This window comes from Papaver somniferum, chromosome 8 (genome assembly GCF_003573695.1).
Source record: "Papaver somniferum cultivar HN1 chromosome 8, ASM357369v1, whole genome shotgun sequence".
Classification (NCBI taxonomy): Eukaryota; Viridiplantae; Streptophyta; class Magnoliopsida; order Ranunculales; family Papaveraceae; genus Papaver; species Papaver somniferum.
The window spans coordinates 137,456,833-137,476,982 of NC_039365.1; the positions used below are offsets into that span (position 1 = coordinate 137,456,833).

Genomic DNA, 20,150 nt, shown 5'->3' on the forward strand with positions numbered 1-20,150 from the left:
ATATTGGTGGTAAATTTACAGGCTTCTGATGCTTTGCCTCAGTTGGTGTTATGTCGAGCACAAAATTGCACATGTGCGTACTCAACTCGGTATAGTTGAGTCCTTTGTTTAAGCATCTTTAGTTTATTGCTCGACCAACTATTTACCATCAATTATGTCTTGCGAAGCAACCTTACAATTTATGTGTTTGGTCCATAGCGTCACCTATCTATATATTTTGGTTTCGATTCATAAGGCATTTAAAACCACGTTCTGGTAATGTCTTATTGAAGATGAGATCGTATTCCCGCTATTAGGGGGAGGAAGTAAGCCGTAAAAAAGGAACGGCGTGAAATGTCTCGTCTCTTGTCGAGCCTGCAGATGTTTTTGGGTACTTTTTGTGTAGTTAAATTAAAACCCAAAAACTATTATGAGCAGAATTTCCTTTGAAAACCAGGCAATTATGGAATCAGAAGTTTCCAGAAATGAGATACTAATATTTCCGCCATGATCAGGAAGACTAAGATGCCACCAGAAGTTGGCGTGAGTAAGGTTAATAACCTTTAAGGTTCTCCCATTTTAATCAGGGGGAGAAATGTCACCACAAGAAGTTGGTGAGAATTATGTTGATAACCTAAAAGGGTTCTCCCGCCTTAACCAGGGGGAGAAAGACTGTCGTCTGAAGATAGCACGTATTATGTCGACAAATTTAAGGGATTTCCTTTGAAGTCATGGATATGACAGGCATCACCTAAAGTTTGCAGTAAGAGATGTCGGAAATCAAATAGGTTATCTGATTAAATTTTTATCCCGATCAAAGAAAGTATGGCAGCCACTAGAATTGGTGTGAAACATCTCATTTATTTTCTCACACCAAGATATTGGATGTAATTGAGGTGTTGGAGATTACTCGTGATTAAAACAAATAACTGCAGAAGCTCTGGGAAAATATTGATGGTCACTTGCTTGAGGATGCATACACGGGAAGTTTTCTCAGCAGGTTAAATCATGCATCTCACAATGACCAAGCCGTGTGTTAAGACACGCTTGAGGCCTGAATGAATGCCTCATATATGCCTCACAAAAGAGAATCCAATTGCTTTTATAATATGTAGTGATCTTGAAGAAATTCTCGTGGAGACTATCGGAATGATCCACATTCTCTAAGTTTATACCTCATTAAAAATGAGAAGATGATAATGCCCCTGAAGTGGCACTGGTACTAGTCTGTGAAAATTTTGTTGAGTATGCATGCATTAGAGAACTGTGTGGGATCCATATAATTGTCGATTATCTATTTACAATAGTGGTTTCGTACCCCTTTACAGAGGAACATCGACATTGTGATTGGTAGGCATATAATTTGATCCCTCAAACTAAGGTAGAGGATGGAATCTCTCGAAAATGCGCAAAAGTTCAGATCCGACTCACACCGTAAAATTATGAGGCATGAATATTAAATGTTGGTGTTTGAAATGATGCGCAAAGAGATTAATATAATCGCTCAAGGTGCGATTTAAAGGATTTCCTGTTGAACCCCAGGGTTGGTTCTTTAAAACTAAAAGCATTCTCCTATGTAGATGCATTTTAGCGTGGTAGTCCCTGAAGGACTCATATTGCATCTTGTTATGACTAGTAATTGAATCCTTGAAGGATTCGAGTTTCTGACTCAGGAAACCACCTGACTTTGTGAACTACGTCAGGCTTGAAATTAGGTCATAATCACTACTTCGAAAAGGGGAAGTTTGTTAACAATCCTTGTATGTGCTTTATGTTATTACTTTAAGGTTAAAATCCGGATAAATCGATGATATCATCTTTGGCTTCTTGAAAATCCCTTGATAGCGCTAAAATCCACGCTTGACCTAAATTTTGAGATCTCGCTGAAATTGAAATATTTGCTCGACCTGAAGTTCGAGGACATGCTAGCATAATAAAACTTGTTTGTACATACCAGAGTATCTAGTTTTGATACTCATAATACTTATCGTGCTTCTAAATTAGAACCATTAGTTTGGATCCCGTAGAGTGGAAAAGTGATCCATCTGTTACGTACGTATTAATAATACTTTATGGTCCAGAAGTACCATTTACATATTTAATGCATGCATTATCTTGTTTTTCTAACTTTTGTTTTGCATGTTACACTTTTAGAGGCTGAAATTGATTCTACGGTATTTATGAGTTTACAATAGCCCTTTCATTGTTATGCCTGAAGTTAAAGCGGAAAAACTAAATTTGGTGTGCAATGATGGATGATTTTAATGCGAGGTGTACATTACTAGTGGTGCACTCGGCGCAAGACCTGCAGTCAATCCTCCATAAACTGCAAATGGTAAAGAAGTTTTCTGAAGGCTATATAATATTTGCATCACCAATCGCTTTAAGAAGTCACGCTTCAGGGGGAGTAAACTCTTAGAATCATAGGCTGGACTTAAACGCGATGTACTCTTTTTCCTTCAAAGGTTTTTTCCCAATGGGTTTCCTTGTCAAGGTTTTAACGATGCAGCATATGCATGTCCAACACCATTATCGGGTCACACCCATTGTACTCTTTTCCTCTGGTCTAGTTTTGTCCACGGGGTTTTCCAGACGAGGTTTTTAACGAGGAAACATCTTCATTGGCATCAAAATTATTATGAGTTTTAGGCGCTCAGGGTTTTTCCCAAGTGGTTTTCCTGGCGCAGGCGTTTAGGTTTTGTCCCAAGTGGTTTTCCTAACGCAATTTTAAACGGAAGAAGTATTTCATGGCGCTCAGATTTTTGTCCCAAGTAGTTTTTCCTAGCGCAGTTTTGTCAAAGAAAATACTTCATGATGGCGACCACCTTCACTTTAAGCTCAGGTTTTTCCTAAATTGTTTTCCTGACAGAGTTTTGACAGCTGGAGAATTTATGGAGGAGACCACTGTTATTTCAGAAGCTTCACGTATTCGGGTTTTATCCCAAGCTATGTTCCTGGCACAACGAAGGAGGGAGAAAGTTTTGGAGACCCACGCCGTTTTAAAGCTACCAGAGTTGTACTCTTTTTCCTTCGACCAGTTTTTTTGCATTCCAATTTTTCTGGCAAGGTTTTAATGAGGAAACGTTCTTATAATGGTGGTCCCAAGGGGAGTGTTGTGTGAACAAGTCTTGTATGGTGTGGTCCACCATTTTCACTCGAGCAAAATCCAGAGAATTCTGGAGTTTCAAAGAAATCAGAAGGCTATTATTGGGGCGTCACATTACATGAGAGGGGAGGGGGTGGGTTAACTCAGCTTTTAATTTTTTCTCAATTTCTGCATGATTAATCTTAACGGTAGTTATAGAATCTAATCATAAGTTTTTTTTTCATGATCATCTAATCTTATTATTAATCTTATTGCATTGTTTTCTTTAGTAATCTCTTTATTTACTCAACATTACTTGTGTTTGATGGATTTTTAATCCTTCTCTGATTCCCCTTACATGTGATTGTTATCCTGATTTTTTCTAATAGCTTTTGCCTCTTTTGTTGTTGTGATTATATCTTTTGCTGAGTATTGTATCAAGCTTTTGCTTAAAGGCTTAAACAGGATTGGAATCATTGCTTTTGATAATGGTGATGTGTTGAAGAAGTCTTGGATCGGTTTCAACTCATTAGAACTAGATAAGAACTCATCACGCCTTCCAAACTTTTAAAAAAAATTTAAAAACTCTAGAGTCAACTGCATGCAGTTATTCCGTTACCTTATTTTACTGTCTTCTTTCACGGTTTCCAGCTTTCATTCTACCATAACTAGACTAGATTCGAAATATCTTTGTTACCTTACTCCGCAACCTATAATTAATCCGCAATTAAATAACAAGATTATTCATATCCAATTATACATCCAGAGATGTATTTATGGATATTCTCATAATCCTAGACTCAATAAAAAACCTCTTCATATATATCTTCTCAGAGAGGATTATTTTTCTTGTTGCGTAAACTACTTTCATCAAAAGAATCAAGTTATGGAGGAAGCTCAATCAAGTCAAGTTGTTGATTTAGTCAACAAGTTCAAGCAAGCTACTTTGGATTTGGTTGATGTTAATGAACTTGTGGTTATCAAAAATGATAGTAAGGAAGAGGAAAACAAAGATGAATGGGAAGCCAGTGCTATTGGTAAGATTATCATTGAAGTTTGTATGTCTTATGACATGTTGGAAAAAAGGCATCACCTTCACTTGACCATTTTTAACTCTAGAAAACCTAAGAATTATAGAGGTGGAACCAAATGTTTTTATATTCAAGTTCCGTCAATGGGAGCTACTCAATAGAGTTATCGATTAACGCCCCTGGAGTACTAACAAGCACCTTCTTGTTATACATGATTACATTCCATCAATGGTTTACACAGAGAAACATTGGGGGTTTCAGCTTTTTTAGATTCAGATCAAATACTTATTTCCAGAGCACATGAATGTCACTTATTTTACCAAAATTGGACAAGTCATGGGTGAAGTTGTAGCAATAGAACCAAAGGATGCCGTTCCTATTGGTGGAGTTACAGTGAAAGTTTGTGTTAATGTGGATCTTTCAATGCCTTTGAGAAGGGGATTGAAGTGCTCTACCAATGCAGGAGTTACTAAGTAGCAGCAATACTTATTTGAGCATCAACCCAAGAGCATATGCACTGAGTGTTATATTATTAATCATTCAAAAGGAGTTTGTAAGGATGCTGCAATATTTTTGAATAAAGCTCATGAGAAGCCCTATTTTGTGGGAAAAATTACTGAAATTCGTAAAAATATTTCAATAGCATCTGCAAACAACGAGGCTTCTACTGCTTCTATCAAAACTCCAGCAATCAAAAAGATCCAGAAAAAATTTGTCAAATCGAATGCGTTCGTCCCCCCAAAAGATGGTGAAATTATCAATCTAGAATCTTTGCCTAAGGATGAAGAGATTCCGTCAGAAGAAGACAGCAGACTTGGAAAACGTCACAGAGCTGGTGAAGTTGTTTCATCTGTTCCTTCTGCTCCTGAGACTTCCTCGCACAGCAACATTATGATTCCAATCAATGCCCCAACAAATACTCAAGTAATCACAACTGGAGTTAATCAGATGACACAGTCACTCAAGGGGGATCAGGTATTACATATTCCCTTCATCTTTGATTTTCTTACTCTTATACTACATTTAAATCTTTTCTGCTCACGTAATTTTTTTTTGTTACTCTCTCTGCATTTATTAGCTATTATCAGTCATCAATTAGATACCCTAATTGCATTAAATTTTTCCATGCAAATCTTATGTTAGTCATACAATTTTCATGCATATTTTCTTTAAGGTTTTTTAGGAAAATTTTCACATTGTTTTACATTATTCATCTGCTTAACTCTCTTTACAACATGCAAGTCATTTCCTGGAATGTTCAAGGACTCAATACCCCTGCAACTAGAGATCATCTTAGGGATTTAATTAGAACTCAAGACCCTGATATCATCTTTTTATGCGAAACCAAAATTCATGAAGACAAGATGAAAACTTTATTAGCTCCACTTAAATTCCCTAATATAAAATTTCTTCAACCCATTGGACTGTCTGGAGGATTAGCCCTTTTGTGGAAGAATGGTTTTATTTGTGATGTTGTTAGTTGTGAGGACAATATGATTCATGTTGCAGTTCAATGTGATCCTAGTCAACCAGAGTTGCTTCTTTCTTATATGTATTATTGTGACTACACTGAGAAGAAATCTCAATGGGAATTCATCAAAGATATTGGTCTTAATATTTCTCAACTTTGGGTTCTTCTTGGGAATCTTAATTTCCGCATTCTAGATACTTCTTCTCCATCTTCTTCGTCAGGTGATGGCCTTGTTAATTCTATTATTCAGGAAGTGGGATTACAGGATTTGGGTTTTATAGGTATAGAGCATACTTGGTCCAATAACAATTTGGGAACTGGGAATAAGAGATCAAGATTAGATATGGCTCTCACAAATGGTGCTTGGAGCTTGCATTTTCAAGACTCTAAACTTCTTAATTTAAGTCAGAATGGAATTGATCATTGCCATATTATGTTAGTGACTGACTACTCCCAACCAAAGCTTTGGAAGCCTTTTAAATTCTTTCAGACTTGGCTTCAAGATAGAACTTGTGCAGCTGAAATTGCTAAGGCTTGGGAAAAATCAGTTCAAGGCTCTCCAGGATACAAGCTCATTAAAAGGCTTCAGTTCACAAGAATTACTTTATCTAAATGGAATAAAACCCATTTTGTAAACATTGATCAGAATGTGAATACATTGCAACAAAAGTTATCTGAATTGCAAGCTTTGCCTTTTTCACCAAAAAATACTTCAAAAGCTTTTTCAGTCAGTCAAGAGATGGATAAGTGGCATAAAATACAACATGAGTTCTACAAGCAAAAGTCTAGATATAACTTTGTAAAAGATATGGATTACAATACTAAGTATTTCCATACTTTAACAAAGAGGAAGAGAGCTAGAAATAACATTGATTCCTTAAAAACAGATGGTGGTGATTGGTTACATTCTAGAGAAGATATTTCTGGTTTGCTTTCACAACATTTTAAGGATATAAGTACTTCTCAAAACACTATCATTGAAGAACAATACTATGCTCACATTCCTACCTTAATCACAGAAGAAGAAAATAGATTACTTCTTTTGCCTCCTTCAAATGAAGAAATTCACAAGGTTCTCAAAAACATGGAGAGTTGGTCTGCCCCTGGTTCTGAAGGTTTCCAAGCTGGTTTATACAAATCACAATGGAGTATAGTTGGTAGTGATGTTTCTGATATGGCGAAGAATTTTTTTGACACTAAGTTCTTACCTAAGAAGCTCAACAAAACATACATATCTTTAATTTCAAAGAAGAATAAGCCTACTTATCCTTCTACTTCAGACCTATTAGGCTTTGTAACACTTCTTACAAAATCATTTCTAAGATACTGGTATCTAGAATGAATCCATTAATGGAAAGAATCATCTCTCCATATCAGGCAGCTTATGTCTCAGATAGACTTATTAATGATAACACCATTATAGCTCATGAAGTTATTAATTCCATGAAGATAAAAGAAGGTGAAGGAGGTTGGTTAGCTTTAAAACTTCATATGTCTAAAGCATTTGATAGATTGCAATGGTCTTTCCTTCTTAAAGTACTTCAAAGCTTTGGGTTTTCTGAAGATTGGTGTCATCTTATCAAGGAATGTATTAGTACTACTTCATTGTCTGTCATGCTCAATGGTTCTCCCTGTGAAGAATTCTCTCATACTAGGGTAATTAGACAAGGATATCCCCTTTCTCCTTATCTTTTCATTATTGCAATGGAATGGTTTTCAAGAACTCTTTTAGAAGCCTATAACTCAAAAGTTATCAAAGGAATTCCAATTGCTAGAGGAGCACCACCTATAAATCATCTTCTTTTTGCAGATGATTATCTCATTTTCACTCAAGATAATTTAACCAGTGTGAATAATCTACTTCAAGTTTTGAAGGATTTTAGTTCACAATCTGGTCAGGTCATAAACTTTGACAAATCCTCAGTTTTTACAGTAACAACATGGATCCATCTGTGTGCAATACTCTCAAAAATATATTGGGAGTTCAATGTATGAAGGAAAATGAGAAGTATCTAGGGTCTCCTCTAATTATTGGTAAATCCAAAGTGAAGGCTTTTGAAGATATTAAGTTGGCTTTTGAAAGAAGACTTGAAAATTGGCAAGGTATTAATTTACATCAAGCTGGTAGAACTACAATGGTCAAGGCTGTGCTTAATGTTGTTCCAATGTACCAGATGAGCATATTTAAGATCCCTAAGACTCTCATTAAGAAACTTGACACTTTACAAAGGAAATTTTGGTGGGGATTCAAGTCTAATAGAGGATTAAATTTAATTGGCTGACATAACTGATAGACACATTTTTGTGACTGAATTGTCCTCAATTTTCAGTATTGTTGGTACTCGATTTTCTACTTATTATGGTGTTTTATGTATTTGTAGGTATTTTTGGAAAATAAACATTTTTGGAAAATTCGGCTCGAAAAGTTGGTATAGGCACCCGGAGGACACATGTTATTCGGACTCTCAATTTTGGATAAGGGGCACCTAACTGATAAGGGGCACCCCAGGGAGCCAGCTGCTAATCGCACCCCATCACTGGTTAAGGGGACTCCATCTTCTTCCTTGATTTGAAAAGAAAAATAGGCGGGAATTTGGTGTCAACGATAAAGGATTTACTATCTTTAAGATAAGGATATCTTCTTGCCTTATAAACATCAAGTTTTGAAGAAAAGGGAAGTTATCTTGTATTAAACAAGAAAGATATCCTTAGAAGATTTTATTCTGCGAATTAAAGAAGATATGAGTTTAATAAAGAAATATATAGAATAAAGAGAAGGAAAAATTCTGAAGATATTTTTAATTAAAAAGAAGAATATTTTGGAGTTATGGAAGAATATATTTGAGTAATGTGTATTTGTGTGTATAAATAGAGAGCTAGAGAGCACATTTGGGGAGGCCGGTAGTCCGGAGCCAAGAGCGTTATTTCATTTGGAGTTTAATATTTTCAATTCTATTTTATACTGTTTCTAATTATTATTATTTTAGAAAAAAGATTGTACGGTTTATTGTGAGAACTCCAATGGTGATTAATAAAATAAATTTATTTAATCATATTATCGTCTCTGGTATTATCATGAGGAGCTAGACCCCATTTCTGGGACGACGGAGGAAACCAAATCTCATGAATGCGGTAATTATATTAATTTTATTATGACTATTTGCACTGTTATTTAATTGATTTATGGTTTTTGTTGAATGGTTGTCATTTCAATTGATGGTTATGCTTTCTTAAATGTTTTGATATCCCATGCTTTAGATTTAGATCCATTATTTTCGAAATCTACTTTAGGCAATGAATTAGAGTTAATGAATTTTTATGAGCTATTACTGTTTAGGATTGATATTTGAACCACATAAAATTGTTGCTTGGTGAAATCCTGAGTCTCAGTGTCCCTCCATCTTGTTACTCATATTTTTTATATTTTTGCTAGTTTTATTATTTTCTTTAATTCAACCTTAAAACTCAATCTCATCAAGTTCGAGTGAACGACAACTCTATTTACCACTATATAAAATACGATCAATAACATAAAAATATCCAAGGACTTGGGAGGATTGGGATTCAGAGATATGGAAATGCTAAAACATGCATTACTCACTAAAATTGCATGGAGAATCTGTCAAAACTCTGACCATTTGTTAACTAGAATACTGAAAGCTAAGTACTTCAAGAAAGAGGAATTTCTACATATTGAAGGAGAAAGAAGTAACTCTTCATGGACTTGGAAGGGGATTGAATTGGGTCTTTCTGTGATTCAGCAACATTACAGTATGGAAGTCAACAATGGCAAGGGAACCAAAATATGGGTTGATAGATGGATCATAGGCATGGACATCAAAGTAGAGCCACTTCATCCAACGCACTTGCAATATGTGTTTGTCAGTGAGTTGATTTTACCAGACTCAAATAACTGTAATATTCCTCTTCTCAGCACTCTTTTTTCTCCAGAGATTGTGGACATAATTAAAAATATGCATCTTTCTATTGATGAACAAGATATCATTAGGTGGAACTCTTCAAATGATGGAGTTTTCTCACTCAAGTCTGCCTACAAGAAACTTACTGAACCAAGAGTGAAAAATCAAGCTGCTCTTAATGTAGTTCCAACAACAGTTTGGAAAGCGCTCTGGAAAATGAAGCTGCCTCATCGGGTTAAACTCTTCATATGGAAGTGTTTGAAGAATATAGTTCCTACAAGAGTGAGATTATCTCAGGCAATGCAAGACATTGAAACACACTGTGAAAATCTGCAAGCAAGAGAATGAAACTCTTTTCCATCTTCTCATCAGCTGTTCTCATGCTAACGCAGTATGGCGAGCTCTTAATGTCAATATTGATCAAATCATTACTCAGTGTCAATCGATTACAGAATGGATTATATCTTGGTTTCAAGATGTTCAGAATGCAGTGAATGAGGATGTCAATAATTGGAGAAGTCTGTTAATGGTAGGGAGTTGGATAATATGGAAGGAGAGGTGTGACTGTGTTTTTCAAGATAAATCTCTCAACCCGATTCGTACTGCAGAGAGGATCCAAAGACAGTTGATTAGTTATAGTGTATTGACTCATGAGGCTTCAGATGATGCTTTAATTAGTGCTCCTATTTCAACTGAGATTACTACTAACTCTCTCAACTTCCTGCGGGATATTTTGAATGAAGCATCCCTCTTTAAGTTCTTTATAGACAACTCATTTGATAAACTCGCTAACGATTCTGGTTCTGGCATCGTATGTTATGATACTGCTGGTGCCTTCATTGGGTTGGATCTTATGCAGCTGGAATAATTGATGCAGAAGCAGGAGAGTGTGGAGCTGTACTTGAAGGACTTAAATGGGCAAAGGCAATGGAATTAGACGGCGTACACATCATCTCTGATGCTGAGACTGTAGTCAACTCGATCAACAATAATGCTCTTCCAGTTAGATGGGAGAATAGGAAGATTATTCAAGAGATTAAACAGTTGCTTATCTCTTTTAATTTCTCTAGGATTTCTTATGTTCGTAGGACTCTTAATTCGGAAGCAGATTCCATTTCTAAAGTAGTAAGGAGAAATAAACTCCTAGTAGAAGAGTTCAGTCATGATGTTTCTCATATCCAAACAGTTTTAAACAGGCTTTTGGATCCTGATACTTCGTAATAAAATTTCTACACTTTATTCAAAAAAAAAAAAATCCAGAGAATTCCGGACAGTATACACCTCCTTTGACCATTCAATGATAAGATCATTTGAATTTACTTAACTATGAAGATTTTTAATTTTACAAGGCACATGTACTTATCTTGTTTTAACCGACTCAAGGTTAGAGGCTATAAATAGCCGAGTGGTCCTCCCACTTTGTAATGTAATAGAACTTGAGAAGAAGTAATAAAACTTCTTTCACCCCATTTCTTTTTTCTCATTTCTAAGTTAGTGGTTCGTCCATGCAGTACTATGTATATAGTACTTTAAGCCAAGATAGTTAATTAAATGTTCACATTTAAGCCAAGTATATTAATTAGTGATTACATAACACTATAATAATTGTTGATCTTGAATGGGCAGTCGCTTGGAGCCGGGAAAGAAGATTAGGCGTGTCAGCTTTTGCAGGTGCCATTCAGGCTTATGGAGAAAATCAATTCGCAATTTGAAGATATTAGCTTTAAGCCTATTTTTAGAGAAATAAACTTTGCTGCAAGGTGTTGTGGAGACCTTTATTGGCAGGCTTGAGTTCCTCATCGAGGGGAGGTTGCATTGACTTCTTTTTCCTGTAATTTTATTTTCTCTCCTCCATTTTAATAAAATATCAACCTTTTATCTCAAAATAAAGTAAAAAATGGCTGCCATCTAGGAGGATACAAGGCTTCCACATGCAGCATATCATGGGTATCTAATGATGATTCCGGAAAATAACTGCAAGAGGGTAAACGAAGCAGAAGACTGGCAAAACAATTAAACCTTCACAGTTACATTAATGGGTTAAATGCTTGGCATGCATATTATTTGAGTTGCATATCTTGGCAACATTAAATGTTACAGTTCATGTAAGTGTGAAGTTCACTCCAAATTCTAACTCTGAAGATCCACATAAAATTGGATCGTTCTCATTATCCGAATTTTACACTAAACCTGCTGACTTTGCAATTAGCACTAGAAAGATCTGCTGTAAGATCATTTACAGGGCTGACAATTCAACCTTCTTCGTGCAAGGAAAGTATGCTGCGAATGTACTGTCACTCGAGAAGGAACCGGTGTTAAAACATGTTGTGCCTGTGTATTCGAATGTCTTCTGTTCACTTCTATCCCCCAACACTATCTGGAAAACCGATGCATGAAAAAATGATCAGTTGTACTAATGCAAAATGAGGCAGAAAACTAAACACGTAGAAAAGTTGCACTGGAGAAACTAAATCTCAAATCCAATAACAAGCTTAAGTTTGAAGGTCTTTTTACTATCTCCAAATGCGCTCCTCTATGTATTAGTTTCTCATCGTGGACCAAATGATGAACAATGGAAAAGAGGATAGTGATTGATACAACTTCCTATTAGTGTAAGCACGGCATACATGCACGTGATGAAACAAATGCCTTTGACATGAAAGAACCCTTCAAAGGAGTAATAAATTGTATTCGTTGATGGTTCTGTGCTAGACTGCAAGTTGAGTTGATATTGTATTTGAGATATAGTACTTGATTTTGACGGTTATTGGTCCCCAAATCAGAAAACAACGCAAAAAATCATCAAAAAGTCTAAATCACTTAAGACGATATAAGGTTTCCTCTTCTAAGAACAAACAACATACTACTAAATAAACAAACTGGCAGGACCTCATAGTTTGACTGCACATGTTCAGATAAACATAGAAAGACTTAAAGAGAGGAGGGCGAATAAGATACCGTATGCGGGGCTGGATATAGGCGGAGGCAATGATCATAATTCCAGATAATGGGTTGAACAGTGAGAGGCAGGGGACATAAATGGCTTTGATGAGTTATGGTTGCAACAAGCTGCAATACACCCACCTATTACTTTAAGACAAGTATCTTGCTACTTTTTATAACAAGAAAAGAAGATAAGGAAGAAATAGAAAGAAAGAAAACAAGACAAAACAAAACTGTACTCAACTCACATGCTCAAAAGGATCACTGGTTTCTTCTGTTGAAGGGGGAATCAGGCAGGAACGGCGCATTTTATAAAGGAGGTCTTGACGGAAGAAGACGATTTCCTGGGTATAAAACTTGATTCTGAGTTCACAGAGAAAAATAATAATTCATATATGTCAGTTTTTGTACTGCAAGCAATATGTTAATATGCAGTCTTTTTAAAACTTAGGAAGTAGGAACTGCGAAAGTGAAGTAACTGAAACGCTTCGGCATGTAAAACCAAATTATACCATACTATACTGCTTATAGTAACTTTCAGGACTCATTTCCTTACATAATCGCCATGCTTTCAAAAGACTACTACAGATTTGCCACATTTTGACCCATCACATCAACCAATCCATGTGCTATGTCCAATAGTGCATGTTCCATTAATTAGTTTGCATCTCATCTTTGAATTTCACAAAATTGTTTAATTGCAAAAGGTAACCACAAAAGCTCTTAACTAATTAATTTTGTGGGGGTTGAAATTCATCCATCTTCACCAACAAATTTGATCCTAAAATAAAATAAAATAATAAATGTGGCAAGTATATATTCTGTAGTTCTATACTGGTCAGTGGCCAATGAGGGAAATGATGAGATATTATCATTTGAAAATTTTATGGATGTATTAACTAATTTAATTGCTACAAGTAACTTTTTTCATGAAAAACTTAAATAGCTTCTACACCATGAAATAGGAATTTATCTAGAATATTATAATTTATTTTCAGCATTATATACTACTATGTGGAGTGCAGGATATGCTAAGTGACATCAAACAATGATAACACGCTAAATGTGGTTACATAGCTATAACTGTATATACTTAATAAAGAAAAAAGTCATAAACTGGCATATATGAAATGAATCATTAAACAGAGGTCTGACCTGCAAGGGTTACTTTTAAAGATGGCGTTGGGAACATGCTTCTGAAGCTCCTCTGTCAGATACTTGGATAACGCAGGCCTGGGCAAAACCGTTGAAGGACCTGAAAACACGGAATGTGTCTAAGATGCAGCTAAACATTCGTGAACAAAATTCAAAAAAAAAAAAAAAAAAAAGTGTTTATTCAATTTACCTGCATCCTCCGGACCTGGAATAAAAAGGAACTGGCTTTGCTCCATTAAGCGGGTATGAGCCCCAATCATTTCTCCCAGCTTTCCAAATTGTGATCTGCATATCTAATTTGTTCAATTGCTTTTCCACAGGATATCTTACATCAACATTTTGGAAAGGAACCTTTACGCAATAAATTCTAACCTGAGACTTGAGAAAGCATTAAAAGCCAGGTTACATGGACGAGAGCAGAAATTTCCCATAAAGACAAACAAGGAAGGAACCACCGCCTCATTCTCATAACCATTCAGTACAATGGCTAGTCTTTCCATAGTCTTCACAAAAAAAACAATGTTACTGCCTCCAGCAATAAGCTGATCTATTAATTGCAAGGTAAACTTAAATACGAGCTCAATTACCTCTGCATCATCCAGCCAAATATCAGAAAAGATGACAAACATGTCATTCACAGCCTTCTTCTCCAACTCTGAAAGTCTAAGCTGTTGCCATTTTAATTGGGACCAAACTTATTATCAGCTACTCCAAATCAAAAATGCTGAAGTGGCTAAATATAAAGACCTGATGAAGCATACCATTTCCTCTGTTGGGACTGCACCACAACCAAAAAAGTCTAGCCCTACAAGTAATGAGAATGATTCATCCCTGGCCTCCAATGGGGGAAACCCACATGTATTGACCTGCAATACATTTCAAAATCACAGGTTTACAAATTTGTGGAGATGTTAAAAGAGAGACAGAAAAGAAATGTGGCAGTTACTCATTTCAAAAACCAAAGCAGATAGTAATATCCAATTTTTTTTAGTATGTCAACCAAGGTTTTAAAAAACGAAAGCGTGGGGCGAAGCGCTCTCATACCAAAGCGTAAAGCGCTGCGAGAGCGTAAAGCGAAAGCGAGCTTTTTGAAATATATAATAATATATATAAATAAGAAGTTATCAACCTAATAAAAGAAAACTAAGAAGCTCAGACATAATGAAAGGAACAAATAGACTAACTAAGCATATGGCATACTGATATTGCATATACTACCCAAGAGATATTTAAAAATACTAGCCATGGATTTCTGCATCATTCATATCATCATGTAGATAGTCATCGTCATCATGATCATCATGCCCTATAAATTAGGTTTATTAGTATTTAGTTAGAAAACGTGAGAAGGCCCTACTGGGCTTCAAAGGTCGACTTTTCACTTTCTAATATAAACCAATTCGTAAAGCGGCGCTCTAGAAGTGCCTAGGACCTGAAGCGCAAAAAAGCGCCCAAAAGCGCGCCCCACAAACGCCTTTTTAAACCATATTGTCAACCAAGTAAAGCTAGAAAACCAAAGTACCAGACACAAGACCCAAACTAAGTAAAGAGGCTACACGTAATTATTCAATGATGCAAAGAAGCAACCAGGTGAGAGTCATATTGTTATTAATTAGAAATGTGGGCGTCGACTAGATTGGGAAACAATTGTAAAGTAAATCCACCATGCTCACAGTAGTTACTAGAGACATGAATAGAATTGAACCTGAAAGGTACCACTTGGGAGCAGCTCTCCTTCAGCTACAATTACAGTGTTCTCCACAAAAAAACCTGTTGTGATCTTGTGTTACATGTTAAAGAAAATGACAGTTCGCATTACAATTAAATTAAACAAAAATACAAAGCTGGTTTCATTATGATGGCTTATTAAAAAGCATGGAACTTGTCAAGGATATTGCATTAGATAAGTTAACTGGTACAGCTGCAGTCATATCTTCTAAGTAGAAATGACCATCTTCTAATTGGGAGATTACACCCATAATCCATCTCCTCCCCGTCTGCCCAATCAGAGATTGAATTGGAGAAATCTGCAACACAAATTATTGGACGTCAACCTCAATGACAATGGGACTGTTGATAAAATTATCAGTAGTGTGAGCGCAGATTTCTTTTATACTATCATTATCATTGCGACAACCACTTATTTGTGCTTGCAACACAAGTCCTTTCAGCTCTATCATGAGACACGTCTTCTCATATACATCTAATAATGCATTCTTGCTTGGGTTGTATTAAAAACCAGACTTGGTAAGTCAAGGAAAACATATCCATAAAAAATCAAAAAAGAAGATTGGATTCCCAATTAAGTGCCTAACAAAGAATCAATGCATCCTACAACACCTCAGCTCTCAGATCCCTACTTTCCAAGAATCAACAGTCGATTTATGTCCTGCCCTTTGCTAAGCGTCCCCCATCTGGTTATCATCAACATACTCAAGCCAATTTCTATTTTACATTTTGATCTAGTGGAGACTAAACAGCTAAACCTATATCATGTTAACATGTGTTTCCTCCAGATTCTGTCAATTGGTCTTCTTTCCCCATCAGGGTATCTCAGTGATACCAATAGCATACTATAAGAAAGTGTTATATTCAACATTTTAAAGCAGATACAAAGAAGAAGAAAAAAAAAAAAAAGGAGAGCACAAATAATTGATGTGTGTTTTAATTTATACCTCACAGCTATCAGAGCTATTAAATTCAGAATCAAAAGCCGGTTTTGCAAAATGAGGATCACGAGAAAGCCTCTGAAGCAACAACTCAAACCTATCTCTGTATAAAGCAGCTTTAGAGGAAGCTTCACCGTGTATTGGAAGCTTTCCAGTACGCCTAAAATTAGCAATCGAAGAAAAAAATTACACAATCGTAAAATAAACCTATTTTGGAAGTCTAATCAGTAAAATAAGACTTACTCGTAGAAAGTTTTCTTGATTGGATCGTAACAAAATTTAGGGATTATAAAGGAATCAACAATTCTGAAATGGGAACGATTGCTAGAACTAGGGCTAGCTTCAACAGCAGATTCAGCTTCATGTAGAAGACTGATGACTCGATGAACAGAATCTCTATCGAGAACTGATGAGTTGAGAGATTCTTTATTGATTTCGTCGAGAAGGACATTGATTGCTTCATCCTCAGCGTCTTCAAATTGGGTTAAAAATGATAAAATCTCTTCTAGGGCATCTGTTTGTAAGATGTAGCCTCTTAACTTAAACTTTCGAAGTACTTTCTTCCTTGTTGCTCCCACCGCCATTTTTATTTCTCACTCTCTATCTCTCTTCTTCTTCTCTCGTAATTGATATGGGCGCGAAAACGGCTGAAAAGGGCCTAAATGGACTGATAATAGGCGGGAAATGGAAGTGTTCAGTGTTCTTTACTAAAAATTAAAAAAGAATATTTTTTTTCTTCTTTTTCTCAAGGGAAAGATATTTGTAAGACTCGTCCGATGGTCTAGATTTGGCCGTCTTTACGAGACAAGAAGGGATGCAACTTTTTATCAAAGTGTGTTGTTTAACACTATTTCTGGCTCTAAATATATCTCGCATGTGAAGTAGCAGCGAGATTTCGTCGAATGGTTCAGCATAGCAAAATTTTAAATTTTTGCGGAACAGTTCAGCGCATAGTGGAATATTCCACTATGCGCTGAACTGTTCAGTGGAAGATAAAAAAAATGTTATGTTGTTCCATTCAACGCAACCTAATTCTACTTTTCACTGTTCCATTCAGCGTATCTAGATGATAGATTGGAATGACCATATGACTTAAGAGGTTATTCTAGCTTCCAATCTAGCATATTGGAAGCTAGAATAACCTCCTGAATCTTATGGCAATTCTAATCTAGCATCTAGATGAGCTTAACCATTCCTTGTGGCCGCGCTAAATGGAACAACGCCACCATCTCAGCCTTCAGATCAAAAAATAAATCAATTTGCGCTGAACCAAACAACGTAAAGTTGATTTTCTCTGCATTGAACCATTCAGCGAAACTATCTCGCTACTAGTTCACACGCGAGATATATATATAGAGAGAAGTAGTGTTAAAAAATAGACAACCTTTTTTTTTTCAAACCTGCAATGCTTTTTGTCTAATTTAGCTGCCAAATCTAGCCCGTAGGACTTAGACTAAGAGCAACTCTAGTGGGATGGCGAACGAGGTAATTTGTTCACTCCGTCCACTCCCACCCCAAGGGAAGTACAACTTGAGATGATTGAATCATTCATCCAACTGCTCTAACTTTATTTTCTATACTTTGACTATTTTTAGCTCTAAAATCACACTTTATACATCCAAAAAAATATATAATTTCATTTTGAGTCCCAAACTCTTAATCTTTAAATCTAAAGAAAAAAAACCCCAAAAATGACCAGTTCATCACAAACATAAAATACTCCAACAACAAAAATTCGTTGTCCAAAATATAGTCTGGATGAAAATAAAGCTATTTGCAGAGATTATATAGCATTTACGCTTGATCCTACCAATGGTGTTCAACAACAACGTAATACGCTTTGTGGGGGACATTTTTAAACAATTTAGTCAGTAAACTAGGAATATAAAAAGTGGTGATGTTTTTAGGTTGTTAGGTTGTTTTAATACAATCAGTAAAGACGTGAACAATTAGGTAGTTTTGATGATGCAAATGAATCGTTGCAAAACGAGCTGTGATATTGAAGTCGATGTGGTAAATCGCATTTCAAACTGTTTAATTAATTTTTAAAACATGTTATATATGCTTGTTCTAATTTATAAATGTTCAAACTGCGGCAATGAAAAACTCGAGAGGAATATCAAAGAATAAAGAAATGCGAGTTTCAAGTACGAAGCCTATTTCCACATCCCCAGATAGGTTATTAAATTATAACCATGGTATGTTGAATAGATATCAAGTACCAAAGGAATCACCTTATGAGACTACATATGTTTCTCAAAAACCTGGGTCTCCTTATTATTTACCAGAAACAAGCTCAAACCCTCAACCCAATACTGGTGGATCCCAAAAAGTTAATTGACCTGGTGTCAAAAGAGAAAAAAGGAACATACATGAAGCTCAAGATGTCGTACAATTATCATCTTGTGTATTCAACATCCAAGAATTTTTCGAAAAACAAGAAAATACCGATATTGTTAAGACAACTGAGTGTAAATGGTTGAAGAAATCAAGAAAGGTCGTAAGGCGGTTGAACAAAATTTGTTTAATGTGCACATGAGAAGAATTATGGGAATGGACACGTCAAGGATGAATCCTGCACAACTACGACTCTTGAAAGATAAATTGATGAAATTCAAGCATATAAGGCACAATAACGCCCAACAACAGTTGATATTGACTTTGATGAGGAGGACACCTTATATAAGGATAACAATAATGTCATTACACTGGCTTAGTTATTAGTTTTTAATTCTTGATGTAATAGTTAGTTTCAATTTCAATGTGATCTTTGGTTTTAAACTCAACGTGATCTTTAATTGTTGTTTTTTTTTTCCAATGTGATCCTTAGTTCCAAATTGCACAAATCAAATTACATAATAAAACTAAAATGATTGAAATGACAATTAAAAAGTAACAAAAAACATGTGAGGTTTCTTCTTTTGAATTCAGCCCAATTGTGCGCAGTGAGATTCTCCTTTGGTCTTAAATATAAACCTTTATTTTAAATTTTCTCTCCTACCATTCAATACTCTCTTGCGGGCACACCGTGATTGGATTGAACTTTTTCCTTCAAATCTTTATCTCCATAACTTTTCCAGTTGGTATCTCGTCGACTTTCCTCGATTACCATGTTATGCAAAACGTTTAAACAAACGATATGGTCCACAAATTACACGAAACATGCTCTTCAAAGCTCCAAATGCTTTTTCAACATCCTTCCTACATCCCATCTGTTTCATGCTAAAATATTTTCTATCATGGTTTTCCTCGTGTTATCGTTTCTCGACGTAAGCATGAACTAAAGTTGACCATGGTGGATAGGTTTTGTACGCAAGAAAATACACCCCCCCTCCATGTTATAGTTATTTCTATTGACGGTGAAATTTGCAGTTAGAGTAGTTTCATACTTTAGTTGTTGAAACAATGACGGTTTATGCAAAATATAGATGTCGTTATTTGAATTCGGGAGGTCAAAAAAAGCATGCCATATCCAACAGTCATAAGAAGCGGCCGCTTTTTATATTAACTGAAAAAGTGGTGGTATAACAACCACATCCAATAATTCGTTCGGAAAACTATATGGACTAAACTCCAAATTGATTCCGAGAGCACTGGCTTAAAAGAGAGACTCAATCAAAAATTATATCAAAGAGTTTATATCTCTTTCTCAATACAATCAGAAAATCAAACAAATAGAAATCTGCGAGCCTGATTGATATGAGAAATAACTTGGATGTTACCAAAAACCAATGTTCAAGTGTCAATCAAGTTTTATCCAACAAACAAGGTTGGATTTATCAACTGATCGAACTGCACACAACCTGTGATATTTTAATTATATAAAAATATAATTCGGAAAAGAAATAACACAGACAACGGAAATTTTATTAACGAAGACCGCAAATGCAAAAAACC

The 20,150-nt window shown here is 35.7% G+C and overlaps 1 protein-coding gene across 2 annotated transcripts; it reads right to left on the reverse strand.

Annotated features, from left to right (window-relative positions):
- Positions 1-10,944: 10,944 nt before the first annotated feature.
- On the reverse strand, positions 10,945-16,946 carry LOC113304401 (DNA polymerase epsilon subunit B-like). Of its 2 annotated transcripts, XM_026553505.1 has the most exons (12): positions 16,497-16,946; positions 16,260-16,413; positions 15,480-15,611; positions 15,290-15,367; positions 14,346-14,450; positions 14,172-14,252; positions 13,957-14,087; positions 13,775-13,869; positions 13,585-13,684; positions 12,678-12,792; positions 12,445-12,555; positions 10,945-11,863 (listed from the first exon to the last, which is right to left on the reverse strand). In XM_026553505.1, the coding sequence occupies exons 1-12, from the start codon at positions 16,835-16,837 to the stop codon at positions 11,723-11,725; spliced, it is 1,584 nt and encodes a 527-aa protein (XP_026409290.1). In that variant the 5' UTR covers positions 16,838-16,946; the 3' UTR covers positions 10,945-11,722. The 2 variants fall into 2 exon arrangements, with proteins under 2 accessions (XP_026409290.1, XP_026409291.1); XM_026553506.1 differs by lacking the exon at positions 10,945-11,863 and having other exon boundaries at positions 12,450-12,555; positions 12,678-12,773.
- Between the last annotated feature and the right edge of the window lie 3,204 nt (positions 16,947-20,150).